Genomic DNA, 24,235 nt, shown 5'->3' with positions numbered 1-24,235 from the left:
GGAATCAACTCATTTTTTGCATTGGTAACCACAGTCATACCACCCTTCTTCGGCGTACATTGCACCGGCGAAGTCCTAGAACTATCTGAGATGGGGTACACAACCCCTACATCCAACCACTTGATCACCTCCTTTTTGACAACATCTTGCATAGCCTCTCAACCTCCTTTGATGTTCCACGGAGGGCTTGGCATCATCTTCAAGAATAATCTTGTGCATGCAAAAGGCGGGGCTTATTCCCTGAATATCAGTTAGAGTTCATTCAATTGCCTTCTTCTGTTTTTGGAGCACCGCCAATGTGGCATCTACCTGCATGTTAGTAAGATAAAAGGAAAGAATAACTGGCAAAGTTGAACTAGGGCCTAAGAATTTATACCTGAGGTGTGGAGGTAACGACTTCAACTCCAACACGGGAGGTTCCTCGATTGAGGGATTTGTTGGTGGAGTCTTTCTATCCTCAAGATCTAAAGAGAACTTTCGAGGATCATAAGAGTAAGATACCATTCCATGCAAAGCATTGACACACTCCACCCGACCTTTATCCTCATTGACATCAAGTTTCAACAAAACCACTTCTAGAGGGTCCTCTACATTGATCATTGCACTAGTATCATCAACTATCACTTCCGTGACATGATCCACAAAAGAGCACACTTTAGTACTATTGGGTTGCTTCATTGATTTGCACACATGAAAGATCACTTTCTCATCACCCACTCGAAAAGTGAGTTCCCCTGCTTCTACATCAACTAAGGTCTTCCCAGTTGCAAGGAAAGGTCTTCCCAATATGATCAAAACCTCATAATCAACCTCGCAGTCCAAGATCACAAAGTCAGCAGGCAAAATGAACTTGTCCACCCGAACAAGAACATCATCAATAATACCAAGCGACCTCTTCATTGTTCTATCCTCCATTTGTAACCTCATTGAAGTAGGTCGTGGTTAACCAATACCCAAAGTTTTGAAGACGGAGTAAGGCATCAAATTGATGCTTGCTCCAAAGTCACACAATGCCTTTGCAAAATTTGCATTCCCAATGGTGCATGGAATGGTGAAAGCATCGGGATCTTCAAGCTTTGGAGCCATCGAGTGCATAATTGCACTTACTTGGTGAGTCATTTTGATGGTCTCACAATCCATGGATCTCTTTTTAGTCACCAAGTCTTTCATGAACTTGGCGTAACCCGACATTTGCTCAAGAGCCCTCTTAGGGCGAGAATGATTAATGGCACAAAATTCTAAGCAATAGGAAAGAAGAAGTCAAATCCAGTCTGTTCCAGCATCATTTTCACTTCCATATAACAAACAGCCACAAGAGGATTAGAAAAAGTACTGATTTCCAACTAATGCAAGTAACATAGGCTAGAAGATAGTTGGTTTTTTCTTTTCAAGTTAAGTGTAAATAATGCCGGAGAAACAGAAAGATGGTGGGAAGGAAAAGGTAAAATTCCAAACTAGCAAAGGTGCATTCCTTTTCTTCAACCATCTATTCCTGATCTGAGATCTTTAGTAAACTTCAGCTCCTTCTCATTCTGAGTCCTCTCACCAGGAATTTTAAATACTTTGGCAAAGACTAGCGATAGTCCAATCAGTTAAAACCTTAATTGGCACAAAATCTAATTGTCAGCTGAGACTAAAAATCTATGACTCTGAGGTGATATAGTGTATTCCAGCAAGCATTTTCTGTTTGTCTAACTTCATCCTTCGGATGCATTTATGGTGTTACAACAAGCTACTTGATGGGCTAGAAAAGTGAAACTCATCATTGTGTCAAAGTTCCATAAAATATAACAGGTGTGAACTCTTAATCTCTTTTCATCCGGACTACAATAATCATCAGCCTTGCATTTATCCCTTTTTTCAAATTTCATTCTTTTTCCTCACATTCAAATTTCATTCTTTTAATCTCAATCCAAATTTATCAATTCTCAAGCTTCAAGCTTCAAGTTTCAATATATAAGCTCTCAACCAATGATTTGGGTTTACTACCGTATCACTAGGTAGAGCCCTCTTAGGGCGAGTATTCAAAGATTGCAAAATTTGGCCAAGTTGAACCTCCAAGTTTCGGATTGAAGTATTATGGGATGCCAACTGAGCATCAGAGTCGGCATTCTTTTTCATTATTTGTTCAAACATCATCTCGATCCTTCCCATCTCATTATTTGACGAGCTAAGACCTTGGGATAAAAATGGAGGAGGGTCGTTGATACATCATAGGTCTTTGGAAGACTTGCCCCCGATTTCCTTGATTGCCATTATTCCAACCCCCTTGGTTATTGTTTCCTCCCCAATTATTGTTGTTGCCACTCCAGTTGCCCTGGTTGTTTTGATTGACCCAATTTTGATTGTTGTTCCCCCAGTTGCTATTTCCTTGTTCATTTTGATTCCCCCAATTGCCTTGGGATCTCCACTATTGTTGTTGGTTAGGAGCATTGCCCCTTTGTCCTAGGTAATTGTTCACAAACTGCACTTCTTCATTTTGCTCATAATAGCCCTTATCTTGATTGAAGCCACCACTATCTTGGTAATATTGATCCGGACTACTTTGACCTTGTTGAACTCTTTGTCGCCTCTTGTTGACCAATATGTTGACACCTTCCATAACATTAACTTGTCTAGGAGCTTGAACTTGTTGCAACTGAACTTTTGCCAACTGGTTCATTGTTATAGTTAACTCTGCTATTGCCTGACCATGATTATGGAGCTCTTTGTGCAAGTGGATGGCAATGGGATCACCTTGTGGCACATTGGCTCGACTTTGCCAAGCTGAGGAAATATCTGCCATCTCATCCAATATCTCACACGCCTCATTGTAAGGTGTGTTCATAAAATTTCCCCCTGCTAGCTGGTTCACTACACACTGATTGGTCGTGTTAATGCCCCGGTAGAATGTCTGCTGAATCATTGCTTCGGTTATGTCATTGTTCGGACATTCTTTTACCATTCTCCGATATCTCTCCCAGCTCTCATGAAGTGGTTCATTAGGTTCCTATTTGAAGGCCAAAATCTCATCTCTCAAAGTCGTCATATGTCTCGGTGAGAAAAACTTGGCTATGAACTTATCGGCCAACTCATCCCATGTAGTGATAGAATGGTTGGAAAGCCTCTCGAGATAGTCTAAAGCTTTCCCTTTAAGTGAGAAATATAATAGTCTCAACCGTAATGCATCCTCTGACACATTTGTTTGCTTGCTTCCCCAACATGTATCCACAAAGACCTTGAGATGTTTATATGTATTCTGATGGGGAGCACCTGTGAAATACCCTCGCTACTCTAACAAAGTCAACATCACATTTGTAATTTGAAAATTGCCCACATGGATCCAGGGTGGGACAATTGCACTAGTATATCCTTCGTTTGGAAGCACTCGAAGAACGACTCTTGGAGGAGGCGGGGGAGGGTCTGGAACATTATCATTGGCCTGGCGGCCTCTCCTTTGAGCTTGAGGCACTATAGGTACCTCATTATCAATATTATCATCCACCTCCTCCCCCGGAATAGCATTTCCAAGATTATCGTTGTTCGCCATTTTGTACCTGAATTGATGACACACACAAATTAGTAACACAGAAGGAAATAAAAACAAAGCACAAAACTAGTCAGATAGATAGCCAAAACCTTTTAGCTCCCCGGCAACGGCACCAAAAAGTGATCGGGTCCAATCATACACCACTATAGAGTGGCAAGAGCGGTCGATGCAGCTTTTACCCGAGAAGGTCGGGATCGAATCCACAAGGAGCTAGATATATTTGGAGTTGGATTCCTATCTAATCTAGCAAAGTGTAGTGCTCTTGATTGCACTTTCAATCATTCTTGTTTGTTTGTTACTTCTAATTTTATACAAATGATGCACAAAATTAAACTAAGAAGATATTTTTGTAGGGTTTTCTAAATGGGTAAAAAGGCACTAGGGAAGTGATTTTCTCCTAGGTGAGTATCTAATGGGATCTAAAACTTAGGGAAATAATATTATAGTTGGGATCGTGATATAGCCAATGCATGAAGCTACTCACTCTATACCTCTCGGTAGTTTGACTGACTTTTCCCTAATTGGCTTTCTCAAGTCCAATTGGGTGTTCAATTTGTGCAAGCAATATTGGCTCAAGTCGGGTATTACTATCTCTAGGTTTAACCCTTTAATTGGGGCTATCAATCTCTTGAATACACCCCAATTCCTTGTTGGCTTGAAATTCCTAGACTTAATCTCTCTTTCTCAAGAAGAGCCTAAGTCAAAAAGGCACAAATTAGTATTTGCAACCACTAATTTAACATAGAAAGCATAAATCAGGCCAAATATCCATCACCCATAAACATATAAGCCCTAAAATAAGAGACCCATTAAATACCCACACTAGGGTTGAGCCACAACTCTAGCTAATGAGTTTAGCTACTCATAATTGAAGAAGAAATTATAGATTGAGATGAAGAATAACCCATAAAATGTAATTACAAGATAAGAAACTATGATTAATTGCTAAACTAGCTAAAAAATTACTCAAAATAGGTAAAATACGGCATTCACGTGCTCACCACTGATAAGATAACCTAAAAATCTGAAAAGAAAGTATTTATACATGGCTAAATTTTTTGGATAAAAATTCCCCTAACGGAGGTACCGCTGACAGCGGAAAATGGACCGTTGCAGCGGTGAGGCTACCGCGGCCACATAAAATCAAGCGCGGACCGCGGCTTCAATCTTCCAACTCCAATTCCAACTCTCTGAACCTCTTCACCGCGGACCACGACCGCTGTTGCGGTAGGTCCTCCGTAGTCGCATAAAAGCACTGAGGTCAGCAGTGACTTGAAAAGCCCCAAATGAAAACTCTCTGATCTTTGCCACCGCGGATCGCGAGAAAAGGACCACTGTCGCGGTAGGTCCTTAGCATCCGCGGTTGATTTTCCGCTGTAGCGCTCAGTTGACTCAGCTTTGACTTGTGCAGGTTTCACTCCTTTTTGAGCTGATTTGACTTTCTTGTATCTTTTGGACCAAATATTGCAAACAAGCACAACAAGTTAGCTTTTGGAAATACTTGTATACACTTTTAATCAAAAACTCAAGCAAAAAGGAGCATAAAATAGACTAGAATCCCTAGTTATCATATTATTAGTTAGTGGAGGTTAGAGTTAGTAAGTGTATAAAAGTAGACTTGTACAATGCATTTCAGTTTAGTTTTCGGTTAATGAGAAAAAGCTCCTTTTCTCCATTCCTTCTTCTTTTCTTCACAGAGCTTCGATTGCTCATCAATGACAGGTTTAGTGCTCATTTTAACAATAATCAATAAATTATTCAAGGTAAATATAGGGTTTGAACTAAAACAATTGGGTTCGCCGAACCCGTAGCCATAATACTGGCTCTGCCCCTGTATTTTAGTGATTTTTATATTATATAGATATACATGAAGAAACGGTTAACTTTGTTCATGTACTATTCGAAATTGTGATATCATTGATTGAAATGATCATTTGCTCATTTTTTAAAAATCTTTTTAATAGAAATCATCATGTGAAAATTAATTATTTTATTTAATTATTCAACATTTAAAATGCACTAGTTTGGCTGATTTGAGTTCATACGGAATAAGCTCTCAAAGGGAGATAAAAGCAAAACACATCCAATCAAAAGGTTTTTCCATTCTCATAACCAGACTATTGGAAGAAGAAAAAATGTTTCATCCTTACTCATTATCAATCAAAAATGGAATTTTTATCTCATATAGCAAAGGTTAACACCTTATTTATCTTAAATAAATACCATTTAAAAAAACTATATTCTATATATACCTTTTAAGGTTTATAGCAAAATATTTAATTTTGGTTACCTCCTAGCCCTAAGCCACTAAATACTCTAATCAGTTACACTATTTTCTTTCTCTCTACTTTGATACATCCCATTGTAAAATATAACCCTTTATCTTAGTACCCTCCAGAATTTCTGCGGATCAGTTCTGCCATTCAAACCCCATTGAAACAAGGATGAGTTTGGAGAAGAGGTGAGGACGAAATATGGAAGCAACAACACCGGTCATGGCAGATAAGGAATGTCCTAAGTACATACGACAATTGATTTGAAGCTCCTCCAAAATGGCAAGTAAATCGTAGGCATAACCTTCAAGGGAAGAGTATCGATCAAAATCGAAGTAATCAGGATTGGTCGGTGCCAAATCCATGGCCGAGGACTATTGTATAATCACGGGGTCTTTATCCCTATGGAGTGCATTGTTTAGATCTCTCATTCTTTCAAATGGAGGTTCGAAATCAAAGCAACGACCATCGAAATCAAAGCAACGACCATGGAGTGGAAAGGCTTCATCAAAATCGACGGCGTTCCGATCGAGTAGTCCAGCCTGAAATCCTCCGTTACAAAGCTTTCGAACCAATTCTCCTCTTAGGCCGCCACAGATTCGTCGGAGTGGCTTCATGTATTTCATTGTATTCATTGTCGTTTTTTTCATTGTAATTCAATGTATCTCGCTGTATTCCGTGTATTTCATTGTATTCATTGTCTTTTTTTATTGTATTTCAATGTATCCCGCTGTATTCTATGTATTCATGTATTTTTTCAATTAAGATAATTTATGTATTCACATGTATTATATAATTTCTCTAAAGATTGCTATATTTTGGGGGGGGGGGGGTTCAGTTGAGAAAATTTTTTATAACCGGGAAATACAAATTTTGTGTGTTATAATTGAGTTTGTTGAGTTATATTAGTAGCCTATTATGTTAATTGATACACTTTCCGTTTTAAAACAGTGTAATCCCCTGTTTTACGCTGTGAATACAGTCGAATACAGTAATCTGTCCAGCTGTAATCCCATGTTCCACGCCATGAATACAGTCGAATACACTCGAATACAACAACTAATTAGCTGGACTTCCTTGATTCACGCCTATTTTTTGCTACTGTATTCATGAATACAATAGCTTAAATACATCATATAGCCACAGAAAAAGTATTTATAATTCGTAATATAGTAAATGGTATCTATAGATGGTTAATTACTACTAAAAGATAGTGTTTTATGAAAATTTCTCATCAAAGATCAGTAACTAATAATCTTTACAAGCTTTGTTTGAAACATTTGTTTTTTGTTCTAAACGGATGAGCAATCCAGCCCATCTAGTAAGGGAGATAGAAGGCAAATTGTTTGGGTTTCTTGCTTCCTTCTCACCCCGTTGAAAACATAGAAATGATACCATGTAGCCATTTTAAAAAGCTGCTATTTCAGCATTAGCCAACATATTTTGAATTCTAAGTTTTCAGTTTAATTTTTTTGGGATACAAATATTCTGAATTGTTTTAAAATTAAATTTTTAGCTTAAATTTTCAGAATAAAATAAATATTGAATAATCCCTAAATAGCAGCCTTAAGAATTGTTCTAAGTAGGCATTTCGACATAAGAATTGTAAAATTTGAGAAAATGGTGAATTCTTTTTCAATTGTGGTATTTGAAATTTAGAGTTGTGTTTGGACATAATTTCAGTTTGAGTTGTTTTTTAAGTTTTGTGAGTGAATTGAGTGAAATTTTGGAAAACAGCTTTTTTGCAATTTTTCAAATTTTTGAAAATTTTCAAAATGCATCTTCAAGTGAAAATTAAAAATTTCGGAAAAAAAATGATTTTTTTTTGAAAAAATCTTCCATCAAATTTTATGTCCAAACGGGCACTAAAATTTGTACTTCCTACTTTTTGTTTCAAAATTTAGCCATTCAATATATATTTTTACCAAATTTTGTATTCTATTAAGTAATTTTTTTATCTACCTAAATTTTGGTGGTTAGTATTAATCCATACCTATATCCATGTGACAACAACAACAACAACAACCCAGTATAATCCCACTTAGTGGGGTCTGGGAGGGTAGTGTGTACGCAGACCTTACCCCTACCCTAGGGTAGAGAGACTATTTCCAAATAGACCTCCGGCATCCTTCCCTCCAAGAACTTCCCACCTTGCTCTTGGGGAGACTCGAACTCACAACCTCTCGGTTGGAAGTGGGGTTACTTACATGGAAGTGGGGGTTATATCCATGTGAGTGAAATAAAAATTAGTCAAGATACGCTGGTATGAATACCTAAATTTTAGCATACACATACAACAGGTTGTGCTTGCATTACTAGAGATTGATGGGTGGGACCCAGCTCACCCATGTGTAGGCCCCGCGCCTTTCCATCCATCCAATCCCGCCCGGAAATTAAAATCCTATTTTCCTACTTCCCTCTCCCCTCTCTCTCCGGCACCAATAGCACATCCAAATCCGCCGGAAAATGAATTCCCGTTTCACATCCCTCGTTTTCCGATCACTCAAATCCCGTCAAAATCACCACCACCACCACCACTATCTCTTACCTCAATTCTTCTCTTATTCCATTGCTACACCAGCATCCCCACCTCAATACGCTCAAACCCTCGAGGGACTCCGCCACCGGCTAGCGGCGGAATCACCGACGCTATCGGACTTCATTAGGCTCCAGTCGGATAAAGAGTACTCGGTTGAGGTAGGCACGAAGAAGAAGCCTCTTCCAAAACCGAAATGGATGAAGGAAGCCATACCTGGAGGAGAGAAATACACGCACATCAAGAAGAAATTGAGGGAATTGAAACTTCACACTGTGTGTGAGGAGGCTAAATGCCCTAATTTGGGAGAGTGTTGGTCCGGTGGTGAAACTGGTACTGCTACCGCTACCATTATGATTCTCGGTGACACTTGTACCCGTGGTTGCAGGTCATGTACATTTCTTTGAATTTTTTTTAGGCATTTTGATTTATTGCTGAATCTAATTAGTTTTGGATTGAGTTACAGTTGATTGATTGATTGATATTAATTTGGATTATTGTTGTACATGATCGCATATTCCGTGCTTAGGGAATCTGTGCTATGGGAAAAGATTGTTTTTTTCCTTATCACATAAAAAAAGATTGTTTTCTTTCTTATTGTAAAAGAGAAAGATCAGTTCTTCTAAAACAAATTCTTTTCCTGGCAATTGATACTTGGAACAAATGGAAACATTTTTCTTGTTTCGGGATGCTGTAGGAAGATGTAAGCATGATTGGATTTATCTCTTTGCCACTTTATTTATGTTTCTGTGGTGAGAAAGGAACTGAACAGGATATCTTTGTTAATGTGTTCAACAAAGTAGATAACATGGGAACGCTTTACCTAGTCCCCTAGACACTACTGTCTATATGAATAATGCTAAATGAGCTGAATGATGGAAATGAGTTGACATGTGAAAATATTATTTGTTGATAGTCTTAAGGAGCTGAAGATATAACAATAATGGATTGAAAGCTAGTTTAGACTTTCACAGCCATGTTGCTAGGAGTGTAGTGGGCTTTTGATGGGCTTCTGTAAGAAAGGGATGAGAAACCAGAAGGTTTCTTTTTTGTTTTTTTCAAGGCTTATCTTTTTTCCTCTCAGCGAACCTGTTTTAGTGTATGTGCACTGTTGGTTGTTGGGAAGGTTAGAGGAGATCTCTTAAAGTAGATGGGATTTAAATTTGCTTTAGGGACAGATAACAAGAGTTTTGATCCATGTGAACAATCATTGACTAATTTCTGCCCTTTGAAATTTCAGATTCTGCAATGTGAAGACATCACGCACTCCACCTCCTCCTGATCCAAATGAACCTGCCAATGTAGCTGAGGCCATTGCCTCGTGGGGTTTAGATTACGTTGTACTTACCAGTGTTGACCGTGATGATTTACCTGATCAAGGAAGCGGTCATTTCACTGAGACAGTGCAAAAGTTGAAGGCATTGAAGCCAAATATGCTCATAGAAGCACTTAGTAAGTGCTCCTTTTTTTTACATGCCTTCTAAACTTTCTACCCTGACCTAAACCCCCAAAACGTCGAACATTTACACGGTTTCATACTTTGTTTGCTCGTTTACCTTTGTGTTTGATGACTTGATCTGATGTGTAAGACAGTCTTTACAAAATTTCAACAAAGTTACTGCTGTTAGGTTGATAAACGGCAACAATCTGGTTTGCACAAATAAGCTGTGCTCCTTATTTTGTTGTTGCAGCGACTGAACAACCATTGCGCATCTAGCGTCGTAATAAGAAGTGAAACTTCTTGTCATCCATACATGTTCTTCAGTTCCTGTACTTCATCCTCTTTGGCTCTTACTCCCTCTTCCCCTTCCCTTCCCTGTGCCATCAATTAGATTTGCTTTGATTTGATTATCTTCAGCTGGTTGTTAGTGGACCTTGGCTGTATGAGTGGCTGAATCTTCAGCTGGTAGCCTGGCAATATTTATCCTTTTCTTGTACCCATGACAAATTAATGCCCCCAACAGAGCACAACAAGCTGAAATAATGACTCTTTCTGAAGTATGAAACTCACATATTTTGTTTGGCGTGATGTTTTTGAGAATCTAGATATTCTATTTGTGAGACATGATTGAAGGTATTACTTTCTTTTGATGTACAATTTTTGACTTATAAGTTATAAGTACACCTGCAAAAGCATCTATACCTTGTTGTAGCTATTCCGAAATTCTAGAAGTGGTCTAAGGTCGGTTTGAAGTGTCACAGAAGTTATTGAAAAATGTGTCTACTAGGACAATGTGAAGCAACTGACTTTATCAAGCTGGCAAATGTGAGCAACTAAATTTATCAAAATAAAAAAAGGGTATTACATGTTCCATCTCAAATAAAAAAAGGATTACATGTTGTGTTTGAGTGGAAAAACAATATTTTTGAAATGAGAAGAGCTGGTGGTCACAAATTTTTTTTGAAGTCCTATAGCTAATAAAGGATCTGGTTTATAGACAGCGTTTGTGCTTTTCCTGCTATCGTCTAACTAACTAAATACATAGTACAAATTATCGAACTTTAACTTTTGTCCCTTTTTTTTTCAATTTTCTCGTCAGTTAAGCAATACCTAAATAAAAAGGCCGTGACATTATCTGATTTCATCCTGCAGCGCCAGATTTTCGAGGAGACCCTGGATGTGTAGAGAAAGTTGCAAAATCTGGATTAGATGTTTTTGCTCACAACATTGAAACCGTCGAAGAGCTTCAGAGTGTAGTACGAGATCATCGTGCTAACTTCAAGCAGTCCATGGACGTTCTAAAGATGGCCAAGGACTATGCCCCTGCCGGTACATTGACAAAGACTTCAATAATGTTGGGCTGTGGGGAAACTCCTGAACAAGTTGTTAAAACAATGGAAAAGGTGCGTGCGACAGGTGTTGATGTAATGACATTTGGTCAGTACATGAGACCATCAAAGCGTCACATGCCTGTTTCTGAATACATAACTCCCGAAGCCTTTGAGAATTATCGAGTTCTCGGCATGCAAATGGTTAGTCTATGCCTCCTTTTTGTGTTATCCAATGTCTTCCTGCATATCGTGTTACTGAGTGGTTAATATATTATATACTACTTAAGATGAAGATATTATATCACGGCTAAGAAAATATATATCTCAATTTTTGATCTGTTTTAAGGTATGGAGATTGTAAGTTTGCTACTATTGAAAAGGTTCAACTTCGATTGTAAAGCAAGACAAATAAATTAGCTGAAGGCTGAAGGAGTATCATCATCGTAATTGATTTCTTTGCCATTTATTGTACAATATTGAGTAATAGCAAATCCTCGAAGTCCTTTTTGTTTTTTTCTTTACATATGTTATCTAGCTCATTACTCAGACTTTTCTGTTTTCTGCTGTCCTTGCACTCTTTCTATTTCATTTTTAATGTTCAGACAACTTACTTGTGAGTATGCAAAGGGAGCAATCTGGAGCTCTTGGGTTTTCATTTACGAGAAAAGGAGGAAGGATTTTGTAGTTAACCGTATAAAGTAAAGAAAAGAAGAGAGGCGTGATATGCAAAAATTAGGTTAATTCTGAGAACCTCTTTCATTAGAGCCTCATACTGATCCAAGCAACAATGAAGCCTTTTTCTAACAGCGTAACATGAGATGTCTCTGTAGTTCTCCATTTAATTCTCTAATATCAATAAAAGGTAAGCATATTTTCTCTTTTTACCTTTACCTTTGATGTTCAGCTCCAAGTTATGGAAGAGGGATATCCTGATTTTCTTGATTATAAAATTATCAGAAGGGACGGGATGTATTTGTGTGTTATCTCTTTAAGTTAACAGTTGTGGTGGGTTAGTTGGTCTTCTACATGAGTGCATGTATGGCAAAACCATATGTGACCTGCCACTAGACATCATAGCTTATGCGCAGTTGGGATGCAAAGGAAGAAAAGCTTGGTTTATGCCTTCCAAGACCAGACAATTGGGATCAGAATGGATGGTCTGAGAGGGGTTGTGAACATCTGCGGATCATGCTGTGATTTTGCCTTCCTTTGAGGAGGCACATTATGGTTACTCCGTACTTGCACCGGTGAGGGTTCAATGGCTTTAGTTTTGAATGGGATTCTCTCTATTCATCGAGTGAGGTATTATATTTGCCTCTTGGCTTTCTGAAGATTTTATGAGTGAAAAGGTCTGATCTTGCCAGATCATTGCCATTCATTTAATGTGTGAAGTCCTAAGGGGTTGTTTGGTATGCCTCTTGGTGCAAGATCCAAATCAAAAGAAATCTGGAATTCAGTCATAGAAAAGTGTGAGAAGAAGTTGTCAAGATGGAAATCGCAGTACCTATCATTGGGGGGTAGGCTAGTTCTAATCAACTCAGTATTAGACTCTCTACCTACTTACATGATGTCTTTGTTCCCAATTCCATCAGGCATTTTACAGAGATTGGACAAACTCCGAAGAACATTCCTCTGGCAAGGCAATAAGGAGAAAAAGGTCTTCCATTTAGTCAATTGGAAGACAACAACAATGGATAAAAAACAAGGTGGATTAGGGATAAGGAATTTGAAGAATCAAAGCAAGGCTCTTAGAATTAAATGGTTATGGAAGTACTCTAAAGAACCCCAATCTTTATGGGCCAAAGTGATCAAAGCCAAGTATGGTGAAGAAAACAACTGGGTGTCAAAAAAAGTCAGTACATCATATGGAGTAAGTGTGTGGAAATCAATCAGAGAACTTTGGCCAATAATGAAGAATCACTCCTCCATAAGAGTGAACAACGGAAGGAACACATCATTTTGGAATGATAACTGGCTAGGAATGGGAAGCTTAAAGGAAAGATACCCAGATATGTTCGGTTTAGTACAAAACCAGCATAAGACAGTCGCTGATATGAGGAGTTGTCATGGATGGGAAATAGCTCTAAGAAGACAGCTGAATGACTGGGAGATAACAAGATTAACTGACCTCTACAAAGAGCTGGAAGCATTTACAGGACTACAGGAAGGTTTGGATTCAATATGGTGGAAGAGGTACAACAAAGGGATTTACCGAGTGAAGGATGCATATAAGATTTTGAATCATGATAATCAACAGGTAGACACATGGCCTTGGAAACATATATGGAAAACAAAGATTCCATACAAGGTAGCATGCTTTACTTGGCTACTAACAAAGGAGGCGGTTTTAACCCAGGATAATCTCATAAAAAGGGGAATTTCTCTGTGTTCAAGATGTTTTCTGTGTGGGGAAAATGCAGAAACGGTCAACCATCTGTTCCTACACTGCAAGGTTACAGACCAACTATGGAAAATCTTTATTAGTCTTAGGGGTATATCATGGTCAATGCCATACAGGATTAAAGATGTCATCTATAGCTGGGAAGAAGCTGGAGCTGAAGCAACAAGTAGAGATAGATGGAGGACTGTTCCGGCATGTATTTGGTGGACAGTCTGGAGGGAAAGGAATACTAGATGTTTTGAAGATAGAAGCAATTCACTGCAGAAGATCAAACTCAATTGTATTCTTCTATTTTGTTTTTGGTGCAAACAGATGTACACAGAAGATACATTGACAATCATAGACATACTAGGATCCTGCTAGGTCTCAAATTAGAATATCTATAAATTCTCTCTATGTAAATTTGGTTTTCAGTGCAACCTATGTACTGATTTTTATAATATATACAATAGTTACCAATTCAAAAAAAAAAAAGGGGTTGTTTGGTTGGTGAACAAGTTATACCGGGATTATATTGACGGGGATTTATAATACAGGGATTAAATATGAGAGGATTATTTAGTGGATATACTTTTATTGGTAGATGTTTGGTTCATTCGACTATAAACAGGGATATATGGGGTATAATATAAAATATTTGTTTGGTTTTACGCTAGATAAATTGAGATAAATTTGATTTCCAATTTTGGTTTAAACCAACTCATTAGCGAATCGAGTCAATTCCGAGTATCAAGTATTTAAACTAGTCTTACAGGTAACAGATTATCTGAGAATTACATATGTGGCCTTCTTGCTCAGAATATGCAATGGGTTGGTTAATTTTCTTACATATGAACGGCATCATCTAGCAAGGTGTAGTTGGAATTGCTTTATTTTTTCGTGACATGATTGAATTTGAAGCTTGAAATATTGCTTCTTCACTGTATTTTTTTAAATCAAAGGCAGCACCAATATGTTTGAATGCTGTTAACATGTGCTTTCCTGTGTTTCTGCAGGGATTCCGATATGTGGCTTCTGGCCCCATGGTTAGGTCCTCGTACAAGGCTGGGGAATTCTATATTAAATCCATGATAGAATCTGATCGTGCAGCATCCTCACCGTAGTAGCTTCTTATCTTCAGATGATATATTGCATCTCTTTGCACGGGCGCAAATTTGATGCTCTCACAACATTTTTTGAGATTGAAACGCTTGGGTAGCCATTTGACTCTTGCTTCCTTTAGCCATGTTTCCTCAAAAGGGAGAAAAGAGCTAAAAAAAGATGTAGGTATTCAGAGTCTAATGGGCTATAACATTTGCCTCGTGTAAGCTGCTATTACGTCAAATAATCTCATGCAGTTGTACATTAACCTAGTGTAATTATTCTTTCAATAGCAATATCCTTGAAATCTTCCTTGAGCTGAGAATTTATCGGAAACAACCTCTCTGCTTTCTCAAGGTAGGGGTAAAGTATTTATGGAATTACACTGAGTTTGTTGTTGTTGTTTGCAATACCCTTGAAGTCTCGAGGCATTCAAAGTGGCAGCGAATGTTGATTTTACATTGTCAATCATAAGTATCATAAAGCTTGACAGGGAAGTTAAAATGTCTTATCTACAGAAACTTTCTGGATTTGGCTACAGTTCTATTTGGTTGAAATTTGTCGGTGGTGCTCATTTTTTCAAAGAAGATTTCTTATTTTTTGGCCTTGAATCATGCATAACTATTTGGTAGCTTGTGTAGACAAAAGTTGTCTTGTCATTCCTGAACAAACGTGATTTCCATGCTATGTACGTTTTAGCGACAAGTTTACTGTTTAGCTCTTGAGTTCTTATGGAGGAAATAATTGATGTGGAAATTTGTAATTGCCAATAAATATAGGAAAAATTACGCGACACAACAAACATATACATTGTATTTATTGTTCGTAGCTATACTTTAAAAAAGTTATCATTCGTAGCTATATTTGAATTTTATAGCATATCCATTTGTAGTACTGAAACAAGAGATCAATCATTTTTTATCTGAAACAAGAAAGCAACAAGCTTTTTTAGCTAAGTTGGTTAGAGTGCGCCCTTAGTAAGGGAGGTTTTGAGTTCGACTACTTCCAACGAGAGCATTCTATTTTTCTGTATGTCGCTTAGGTTGTATTCGTTGTGCGAGCGAATACAGTCGATATATATTTTATCCTTTGTATACAATATAGGTTCTAAATTGTTGTGATTTATGAAAATTATAAACTGTAGTGTTTTATGATAATTAGGTTCTAAACTGTAGTGATTTATGAAGACTATAGTTATCGTTTCTCGTCAAAGTGTAATGTTTTTGCAATCAATTTCCAATCTTTCTTTTTCTTCATTTGGCCAATTCAACCTTTTTGGCGTTTCAATCATTTATTTGTTTGTTTTTGTATGTTAATTTTCTTTTGTGGTTGTCAATGGAGCCCAATTGAATTGAGGAGTTGGCAAATGGAATGTCGGAATGAGCATTCAAAAAAAGCACAAATGCTTTAGGCTGTGAACAGTGTGGGGAATTGTGGACCTTGTAGTATATCCCAACGGAGGGACAGATAATCCTCGTGGGATAATGCTTTGGGAAAACTTTTTATTGCTTTTGAGGTCATCAAATTATACGTTACAGTATCTGTGAACCACCGCTGTTTTAGGCTCTAATTAATCACTCAAAAAATAAACCAATTTAGGGACCCCTCATAATCTAGCATTCAAATCAGTCCAAAAGTTTAATTATTCAATATTCCTAAAAGCAATGTTTATTTGCTATGATGGAGCTATGTTTCTAATATTTCCTACAATGATTAACTACTTTTCCACTATTCAATTAAAAACTTTACGGACTTTAACCTTTGTTGCTTTATGAAGAGGCTTCCTTATTGAATCCAGTAGTCAAGAATCCAATGGTGAAACAGTGAAATGAATTCCGGAGGCGAATTTAGGCTCAAATTATGGTATACGTGAATTTATGGAGAAGAGTGATCATTTCCGAAAAAATATACGTATATTTTTTTCTCTCTTTTTTTGTGGTACATTCATATTCTAGAAATCATATATCCGTCTCCAATTCCCATCGTCACAGTTATGCAACAAAATCTTTTGCTCCCTTTTGCCACGTCCTTAGTTGTTAACTAAGTACACGTGCGACACTTGACAACTTGCTCATGATCTTGCACAGCTTGCTCGCGTTCTTGCTATGCCAAGTCAGTCCTACTACACTCATGATCGCTAAGAAATGTTAGAACACATGAGAATTGCCAAAAGAAGCTTTTGTATTAGAGAAAACTTGATTGTTTTGCTTGGTTGATGAATTACAAATGAATGCCTCATATTTATACTAATCACCTAGGGGCTAGTATGTAAATAATAATTGTTCTACAAGTCCTTTCATATTTACAAGTAAGTCCCTTCTCTAGAATATTCTACACAGCTAGATTCTTCTAAGGACTTTCCTAACAATTCTATAGGGTTCTAGGGTCTTCCTAAGGAAACCTCTATATTTCTCTAGAATCTTCCTACAAATGCATAAATATATAGAACTTTTCTAAGGAAATTCTCCATAGTTCTAGAATATTCCACCAAGATCTTGTCCCTAACTTATGTAACCATTCCATATGGCAAAAATATATGCCAAGTGGCACCTACGTGGCATGATGATGTGGCGGGTCATGACACTCTCCCCCACCCAATTTTGTGTCGCCCTCGGCACAAAGCATCGACACGTATGCGCGCACCTCGCCTTGGCGTCGCCGAAGATCTTTGTCCATTAGCCATGATGCCCTATGAAGCGGTTCTCCTTCCCATTTCACAAGGTACTGGCTATCTATTTTCTTATGCCATTTGTACTTTGGACGGCTAGCAATGATGGCTTCGATCCTCCGCCCATCGGATGCTCCTCCTTGCTCTTGGCCTGAATCTTCCCACAACTCAACCAAGTCTAGTAGCTTCTCAAGCATCGAGTACATGCTTCCACTCCCTATTTTGGTTGCCCTCTGTGGTCCAGCCTTATTGGCAAACTTGAACCCTCTGCTTGGTGCATCGTCTGAGTCTGATAGCATGCCATTACTTTGTAAATCGCCATCCTTTTCAACTATGTCCGTCTAACATTTCTTGCTGCCACCATGCTCCATTTGCATGGTGCCAAGATAGGCTTTGGAATCCCCTACTTTCGGCTTAGATTCCAAGCGCATCCCTCCAATACAGGCGGTTCCCCTTGTGTCATCCTTATGTGCTTGAGCAAAGTTCCCTATCATTGCTGCAAGCTTCCCTAGCTCTAAGCATTCACTTGCCCGATGTGATCCTTCACAGAAATAGCACTTTCCCTTAGGCACGTACTCCCTACCATTTTTCGGCCCCTTGCCGTTTCTCTTGGACCCTTGTCCGTTATGGGATGGCCCCTTGCCATTACCCTTGTATACCTCGGCTATGCATTTCCCATTGTCCTCATCATGATCTCCCTCATCCCTCTCGGCGTTGCCTTCTTTGGACTTGGCAGGCTCCATCTTGAAGTCAACAAGTGACTAGGCTACTCCAATGGCCCTGTTCACGTTGGCTATTTGATGTCTTCTTAACTTATGCTTTGTCCAATTTTGCAACTCATCCATGAAGTAGAAGAGGAAATCTTCCTCGGATAATGACGAGATTTGTAGCATTAAGTTAGTGAACTCGCGTACATACTCCCGAATTGTAGCCTCTGTCGGAGCTCCCTTAGCTTCCGCCAGTCTTCCACCTCGCATGCAGCTCGTGCACCACCATACAACTTTCGCTTAGGGACCTTCGCGTTGATCCCTTCTACAAGTACTAAGCCCTTGGTAATTCCGACCATGGTTCCTACAAAATTTCCTTCTAGCAATCTCTTGTATTCTTTCTAACATTCCTTAGTCATAACCTTTGCTTTGATACCACGTTGTCACGTCCTTAGTTGTTAACTAAGTACACGTGCGACACTTGACAGCTTGCTCATGATCTTGCACAGCTTGCTTGCATTCTTGCTATGCCAAGTCAGTCCTACTACACTCATGATCGCTAAGAAATGTTAGAACACATGAGAATTCCCAAAGGAAGCTTTTGTATTAGAGAGAACTTGATTGTTTCGCTTGGTTGATGAATTACAAATGAATGCCCCCTATTTATACTAATCACATAGGGGCTAGTATATAAATAATAATTGTTCTACAAGTCCTTTCATATTTACAACTAAATTCCTTCTCTAGAATATTCTACACAGCTAGATTCTTCTAAGGACTTTCCTAACAATTCTATAGGGTTCTAAGGTTTTCCTAAGAAAACCTCTATATTTCTCTAGAACCTTCCTACAAATGCATAAATATCTAGAACTTTTCTAAGGAAATTCTCCATAGTTATAGAATATTTCACCAAGATCTTGTCCCTAACTTATGTAACCATTCCATATTGCAAAAACATATGTCAAGTGACACCTACATGACATGATAATGCGGCGGGTCATGACACTTTGGACAAAAACTCTCTCCATTCAAACCAAGCCCCCCATACTTCAATAAAGCACAAAGCAATACTTTGACAACATCCGCCCCACACTCTTCCCTGCCCCTGCCTCGACAATACAATGGACTAAAACTAAAGAATTTTCTTTACATTATACTCTATATTATTTGGTTCAATAGTTTTAACCATGGCTGTATTGTGAAAATAGTGAAGTGTCATTGTATAAGCGGTCTTAACTGAATAAATATTTTCCAAAGTTTCTAAATCCTGGAGTTTTGAAAAAAGAATATCATAGAATTATTTATAGCCGTTGAACTCTGATTAACCTTAACGATATCATTAATCAGTAAGCAACCTTCTAATAATGAAGTAGCACAAGAATAATGTGACCTCATTGAAAGAGTCGCTTAGTCAACTTCTCTTTGTCCTAACCTATACTATTTTCATTTTGAAACACCGTAAAAATTGCACGGGCACCCTATTTGGTCACTCCCATTTAATTTAGACCTATTTTTTTAAAAAAGTTTTAATTTGTACCCACTTTTTAAACAACTTCAGTAGTCCTCCTCCTCCTCCTCCTCCTTCTTTTCCTCCTCCTCCTCCTCCTCTTCTTCTTCTTCTTCTTCTTCTTCTTCTTCTTCTTCTTCTTCTTCTTCTTCTTCTTCTTCTTCTTCTTTCTTCTGCTGTTGGTGTTGCTATGAAACTTCAGTTCACGGGATGATTGTCATAAGTATGTTTATCAGATTATTTAAAAACAAATTATAAATAATTATGTAAGTTAATAGACAATAATTTGTGAATATTTTCACGTACGGGAAGTTTAAGGTCACACTTAGTGATTCTTTTCATGATAATTCTGTTCTTTTCATGTTTATTGTTTCCACAATTTTATGATTTAGATACCGTTGACAATCTGATTATTTTATAGTAGTCTGATTATAACAAAACTAATAAATTCAGGACAAAAAAACTTCAGCTTATTTAGTGCTTAAGTTTTTACAAATGAACTAAATAACTTCAGCATCTTCTGCTGAAGTTTTTGAAAAAGATTTATGTCAAAACTAATGAATCTAGGATAAAAAACTTCAGCTTATTTTAATGTTGAAGTTTTTACAAATGAACTAAATAACTTAAGCATCTTCTGCTGAAGTTTTTGAAAAAGCTTAATGACAAAACTAATGAATTCAGGACAAAAAAACTTCAGCTTATTTAGTGCAATTACAAACAAAAACTTCAGCAAATAGAGAACAAAACTTCAACTATTATGCTTAAGTTCAGCAATTACAAACAAAAACTTCAGCAAATAGAGAACAAAACTCTAGCTACTATGCTTAAGTTCAGCAATTACAAACAAAAACTTCAACAGACTTGCTACTTCAGGCCCCGTCTACTAGAATGCTGAAGTTTTGCGTTATTCCCTTTGCTACTTCAGTCTCGTATGCTGAAGTTACGCGAAAAAGTGGGTACGCTTGCAATTTTTTTTGCAAAGCGGGTACAAGTTAAAACATGACCCAAAAAGCGGGTATAAATGCAAATACTCCTTAACAATTTAACATTATTTTTTAAAAATATTAGTAAATGCAACTTTTGTTAATTTCAAGAATCTATAAGAAATATGCAAAAAGTAATATACGAGAGAAAACTGGAAAAGTGAAAGTAACAGAGACCATTTTTTGCCTCTATATTTGGCATGGTTCTATCTAAAGCTGCTCAAAACTAGACAAAACCACACCACTATGCCTTTATTCAACTTCTATCACTGAAGTGTCCATTTTAGTGTACCAAAATGGGCTGCTGTTTTAGCTCCTCCAAGAAACACCACCGCAACCCGCCGCCGTGTTCCGCCAGTGATGACCGAGCTCCACCGCAACCTCCACCATTAGAGGAAGAAACTGTGAAAGAAGTTCTTTCTGAAACACCCATTCCCAAATCCCACCACCTACCAAAGGTACCACTAGTCAACGACAAAGAAGCTGACTTTCCACAAGTCAAGATTGAATCAACGGCTGTCGTTAAACCTACCAGTGACGAAACGAAGTTTGATTCAACGGTGGTCGTTAAACCATGTGATGATATGAAGTTTGAATCAACGGCTGTGATTAAACCTGAAGTTTCTGAAGAGCCTTCTGAGATGTGTAGCTTCACTGAGAGCTATTCTACAACGACAGCGACGGAGAAGAGAGATGAAGACGGGGAAGTAACCCAGAGGTCACCCATTAGGGTTTATAGAAAGAGGCAAAACTCCGGCGAGATCACCGGAATTAGAGAGAGAAGTTTCCGGTCTCAGCCTGGAAGATCGGCACCGTCGCCGGAGAAAAGGAGGTCGCCTGCTTCGTCAAGGGGAGTCCAGGGGAGGGGAATGACGGCACAACGGCGCAATGTGGGTCCCCCAAATGGGACCCGAAAAGGTCCTATAGACAATGGGGTTCGGCGGTCAAAGTCTCCGGCTACACGTGGACCGGTGAAACAACGTCGGAATGTGAGATACAGAAGTCCGGCGGCGCGTGAAGAAGAGAAACTTGGTGGTCAATCGCTGGCAAGAAACGTCGAGAATGAGGAAAGTAATAGTAGAGCAGAGAAGCCCAAAGAAGAGGTTTCGCCGGAGTCCGGCGAGTCTCTTGAAAATCCTCTTGTTTCTATGGAATGCTTCATTTTCCTGTAGACTAGATAAACGTCGTCGTATAAGCTGTTACTACATGTTGAAGAAGCGACGTCATTTTGCTAAACTATGGGTGGAAAAATCCGATTTTGTGAATAAGGTAGTAGTATAATAGTAGTACTAACTTTATCTTACTCTCAAGAGTGACATATTTGGTTTTGTTCTACAGCTACTCATTATTGTCATGATCATTTTTACTTGTTTTGTAAGTCATCAAAGCCAGAGTAATCGTATCATGTTACTTACTTAGTGTTGAAGACAAAATGAGGACAGAAAATAAATATTTAATTTGGGATGTTGTTATACCAAGTAGCTTTGAGCCGAGTGTTTGTTGAAAACAACTTTTCTATGGATATCAGGTAAGGCTAAAATTATGTATTCATTATTCTCTCCAGACTTATAACTGCGTATTCATTATTTTCTCCACCGGACATGTTGTTGTTATACCAAGCAGTACAATCGTAGAGCAGTAGTACAAAAGTGGGCATATGGATGTGAAAAAGAAAGTGAATTGGTGTGTGTGAAAGCTTATTGAGATTGTCATCCAAATGGAGATTTGCGAATATGGCAAAGTAGTGTTGGAATGTGCAGCTTCTGTTCCCTCCTTGGGATGAAGTTTCTACCCTAAATTTTTGTTATAGCTTACAAGAACATGCGTGTTGTTACTTGTTAAAATGAAAAATTGTTTTGTTCGATGTTTTTTATAATTTGGTATAATAATGTATCTGCATGCTCTCATATAAGTATGAATCTTGTGATATGTGACATGGGAGAAAAAATTTAGGCAGCAGCCTTTCTTGTGTTGGCAAAAAAGGACAAGAAAAGGATGGGTCGACATTATGTTACGCTCATTTGACCCCAATTGTTGCTTAGACATACAGGGGAGCGTTGGAGCAACGATAAAATTATTTGTCTGATCTATAAGTTACGAGTTCGAACCGTGGAAGCATTCACTAATGCTTGCATTAGAGTAGACTATCTACATTATACCCCTTGAGATGCAGCCTTTTCTTGAACCCTGCGTGAATACGAAATATTATGTACATCAATTTGACCTATATACACGAAAAAGGACCTTGTTATATTACCATCGTTGTCCTCATAAATGAACTCGTAAACAAGTTTAATAAATGGGGTTACTTTCTTATTCCCTCCTCTTAGATTCTTCTAGGATTCTTTAGTAATTAATAACTCATAAGAAAGATGAAATTAGAAAGGAAAAAAAAAAGAGAACGAAAGGGAAAGAGGAAGATATTTTTTTGAAAAGAAAAACATCATGTCTTGCTTTAAGAAACAAAAATCAGACCCTTTCATGATAATTTCTTAAAAGTTACTAGCATTTACCATAGTAGAAGTTAATTGTGCATATCAATTGATGCACTAGTTTTGAGTCACCTACGTATAAAAACAATCAAAATTTGTCATTCATCTATATTTCAAGTTTATAGTATGTATTGTATGTTTTGATATATCATAGAATTGATTTATTCCTTTGGTAAAAGCCCGTGTAACATATTATTCGTTCCGACTCAATATACGACCTTAGATCTTACATATTTGTCTCTTTAAGCGCATTGTCAATTTGTGTTTTGTCTTATACAAGACGTTATTTTCCTTTTTCTTTGAATTTAAATGTTCAAGATATGCGCATCTTTCTTCATAAACATAACACTTCTCCTCATTGACCCGTCTACCAGTTTGCTCTTTGTCATGAGCGTCACATTTTGTTACAATTCTAGTCGATTAAACGAAGTGTTGCGACTTGGAACTAAGAAATAACCCGAGGAGAATAAAGCGAGTACATATATATTAGTATAGTAGTAATTAAATACAATCATATATGTTCCTCAAAGGAAAAAAGAACCTAATATTCCTTATTAAAAATTAAGAAGAAAGAGAAGATAATTTAATTTCATCGTATGAAAAGTAACAAAAACTTCCCTCAAAAGCAAAGAGATGAAAGTAGCTGAAAGAATTAAAGGAAAGAGTACCTTTCACTAGTAATACACGCTTCACAAAACCCAATGAAATAATACATGAAATTTGAAATAGACAAGAGGGAAGACAAAATGTTATACTAGCATTGTTGAGGAAAGTCTGCAAATAATTTACTTAAATTGGGCCTTTGAAGTAAAATGGGTTTGATGACAAGAACCTTTTGCCATCTAAGTTCAGAGGAAATTAATAACCACAAGTTTCCTTAGTTAATTTTCTAAATGGAATGCCCTTATTTTTCATAGTTTTAACACTTCTAATTTGTCAAAAACAAATTGATCAATTACTATTTCTAAGAACCCGGTTCCAGTCGTCTTGTCTGTAGGCTAAAATCTAAGGACAAGAACACGAGCAAATTACAAAAGAGGACCCTTTTAACCCAACACAACCATGAAATTAGACAGAAGAATTCACTATTGTCTTATCTACTATTTGGTCAAAAGACAGAATATATTGGACGGTCTTCTCTGTGAATAATCATTAACCTATGGTATTGTCACGATCCAAAAATTCCTCCGAAGGAGTCGTAATGACACCTAGTCTTTAAACTAGGTAAGCCTAGCATAAACTGAAATAACATTGATATTTACTAATTTTAAATTCCCAAAACTGGTG

General features: G+C 37.7%; 2 protein-coding genes across 2 annotated transcripts; both read left to right on the top strand.

The window, feature by feature from the left end:
* Positions 1 to 8,135: 8,135 nt before the first annotated feature.
* On the top strand, positions 8,136 to 14,908 carry LOC104222208 (lipoyl synthase 2, mitochondrial-like). The gene is made up of 4 exons (XM_009773402.2): positions 8,136 to 8,726; positions 9,579 to 9,790; positions 10,932 to 11,311; positions 14,507 to 14,908. The coding sequence occupies exons 1-4, from the start codon at positions 8,269 to 8,271 to the stop codon at positions 14,612 to 14,614; spliced, it is 1,158 nt and encodes a 385-aa protein (XP_009771704.1). The 5' UTR covers positions 8,136 to 8,268; the 3' UTR covers positions 14,615 to 14,908.
* Positions 14,909 to 20,620: 5,712 nt separating this feature from the next.
* Positions 20,621 to 22,214, top strand: LOC104222207 (uncharacterized). The gene has a single exon (XM_009773401.2). The coding sequence runs from the start codon at positions 20,753 to 20,755 to the stop codon at positions 21,626 to 21,628; it is 876 nt and encodes a 291-aa protein (XP_009771703.1). The 5' UTR covers positions 20,621 to 20,752; the 3' UTR covers positions 21,629 to 22,214.
* Positions 22,215 to 24,235: the final 2,021 nt, after the last annotated feature.

The sequence above is a fragment of the Nicotiana sylvestris genome, chromosome 7 (assembly GCF_000393655.2).
Source record: "Nicotiana sylvestris chromosome 7, ASM39365v2, whole genome shotgun sequence".
In the NCBI taxonomy this organism is placed as follows: domain Eukaryota; kingdom Viridiplantae; phylum Streptophyta; class Magnoliopsida; order Solanales; family Solanaceae; genus Nicotiana; species Nicotiana sylvestris.
Note: the sequence above shows the minus strand (reverse complement) of the source record. Positions and strands in the feature narration are given on the sequence as shown.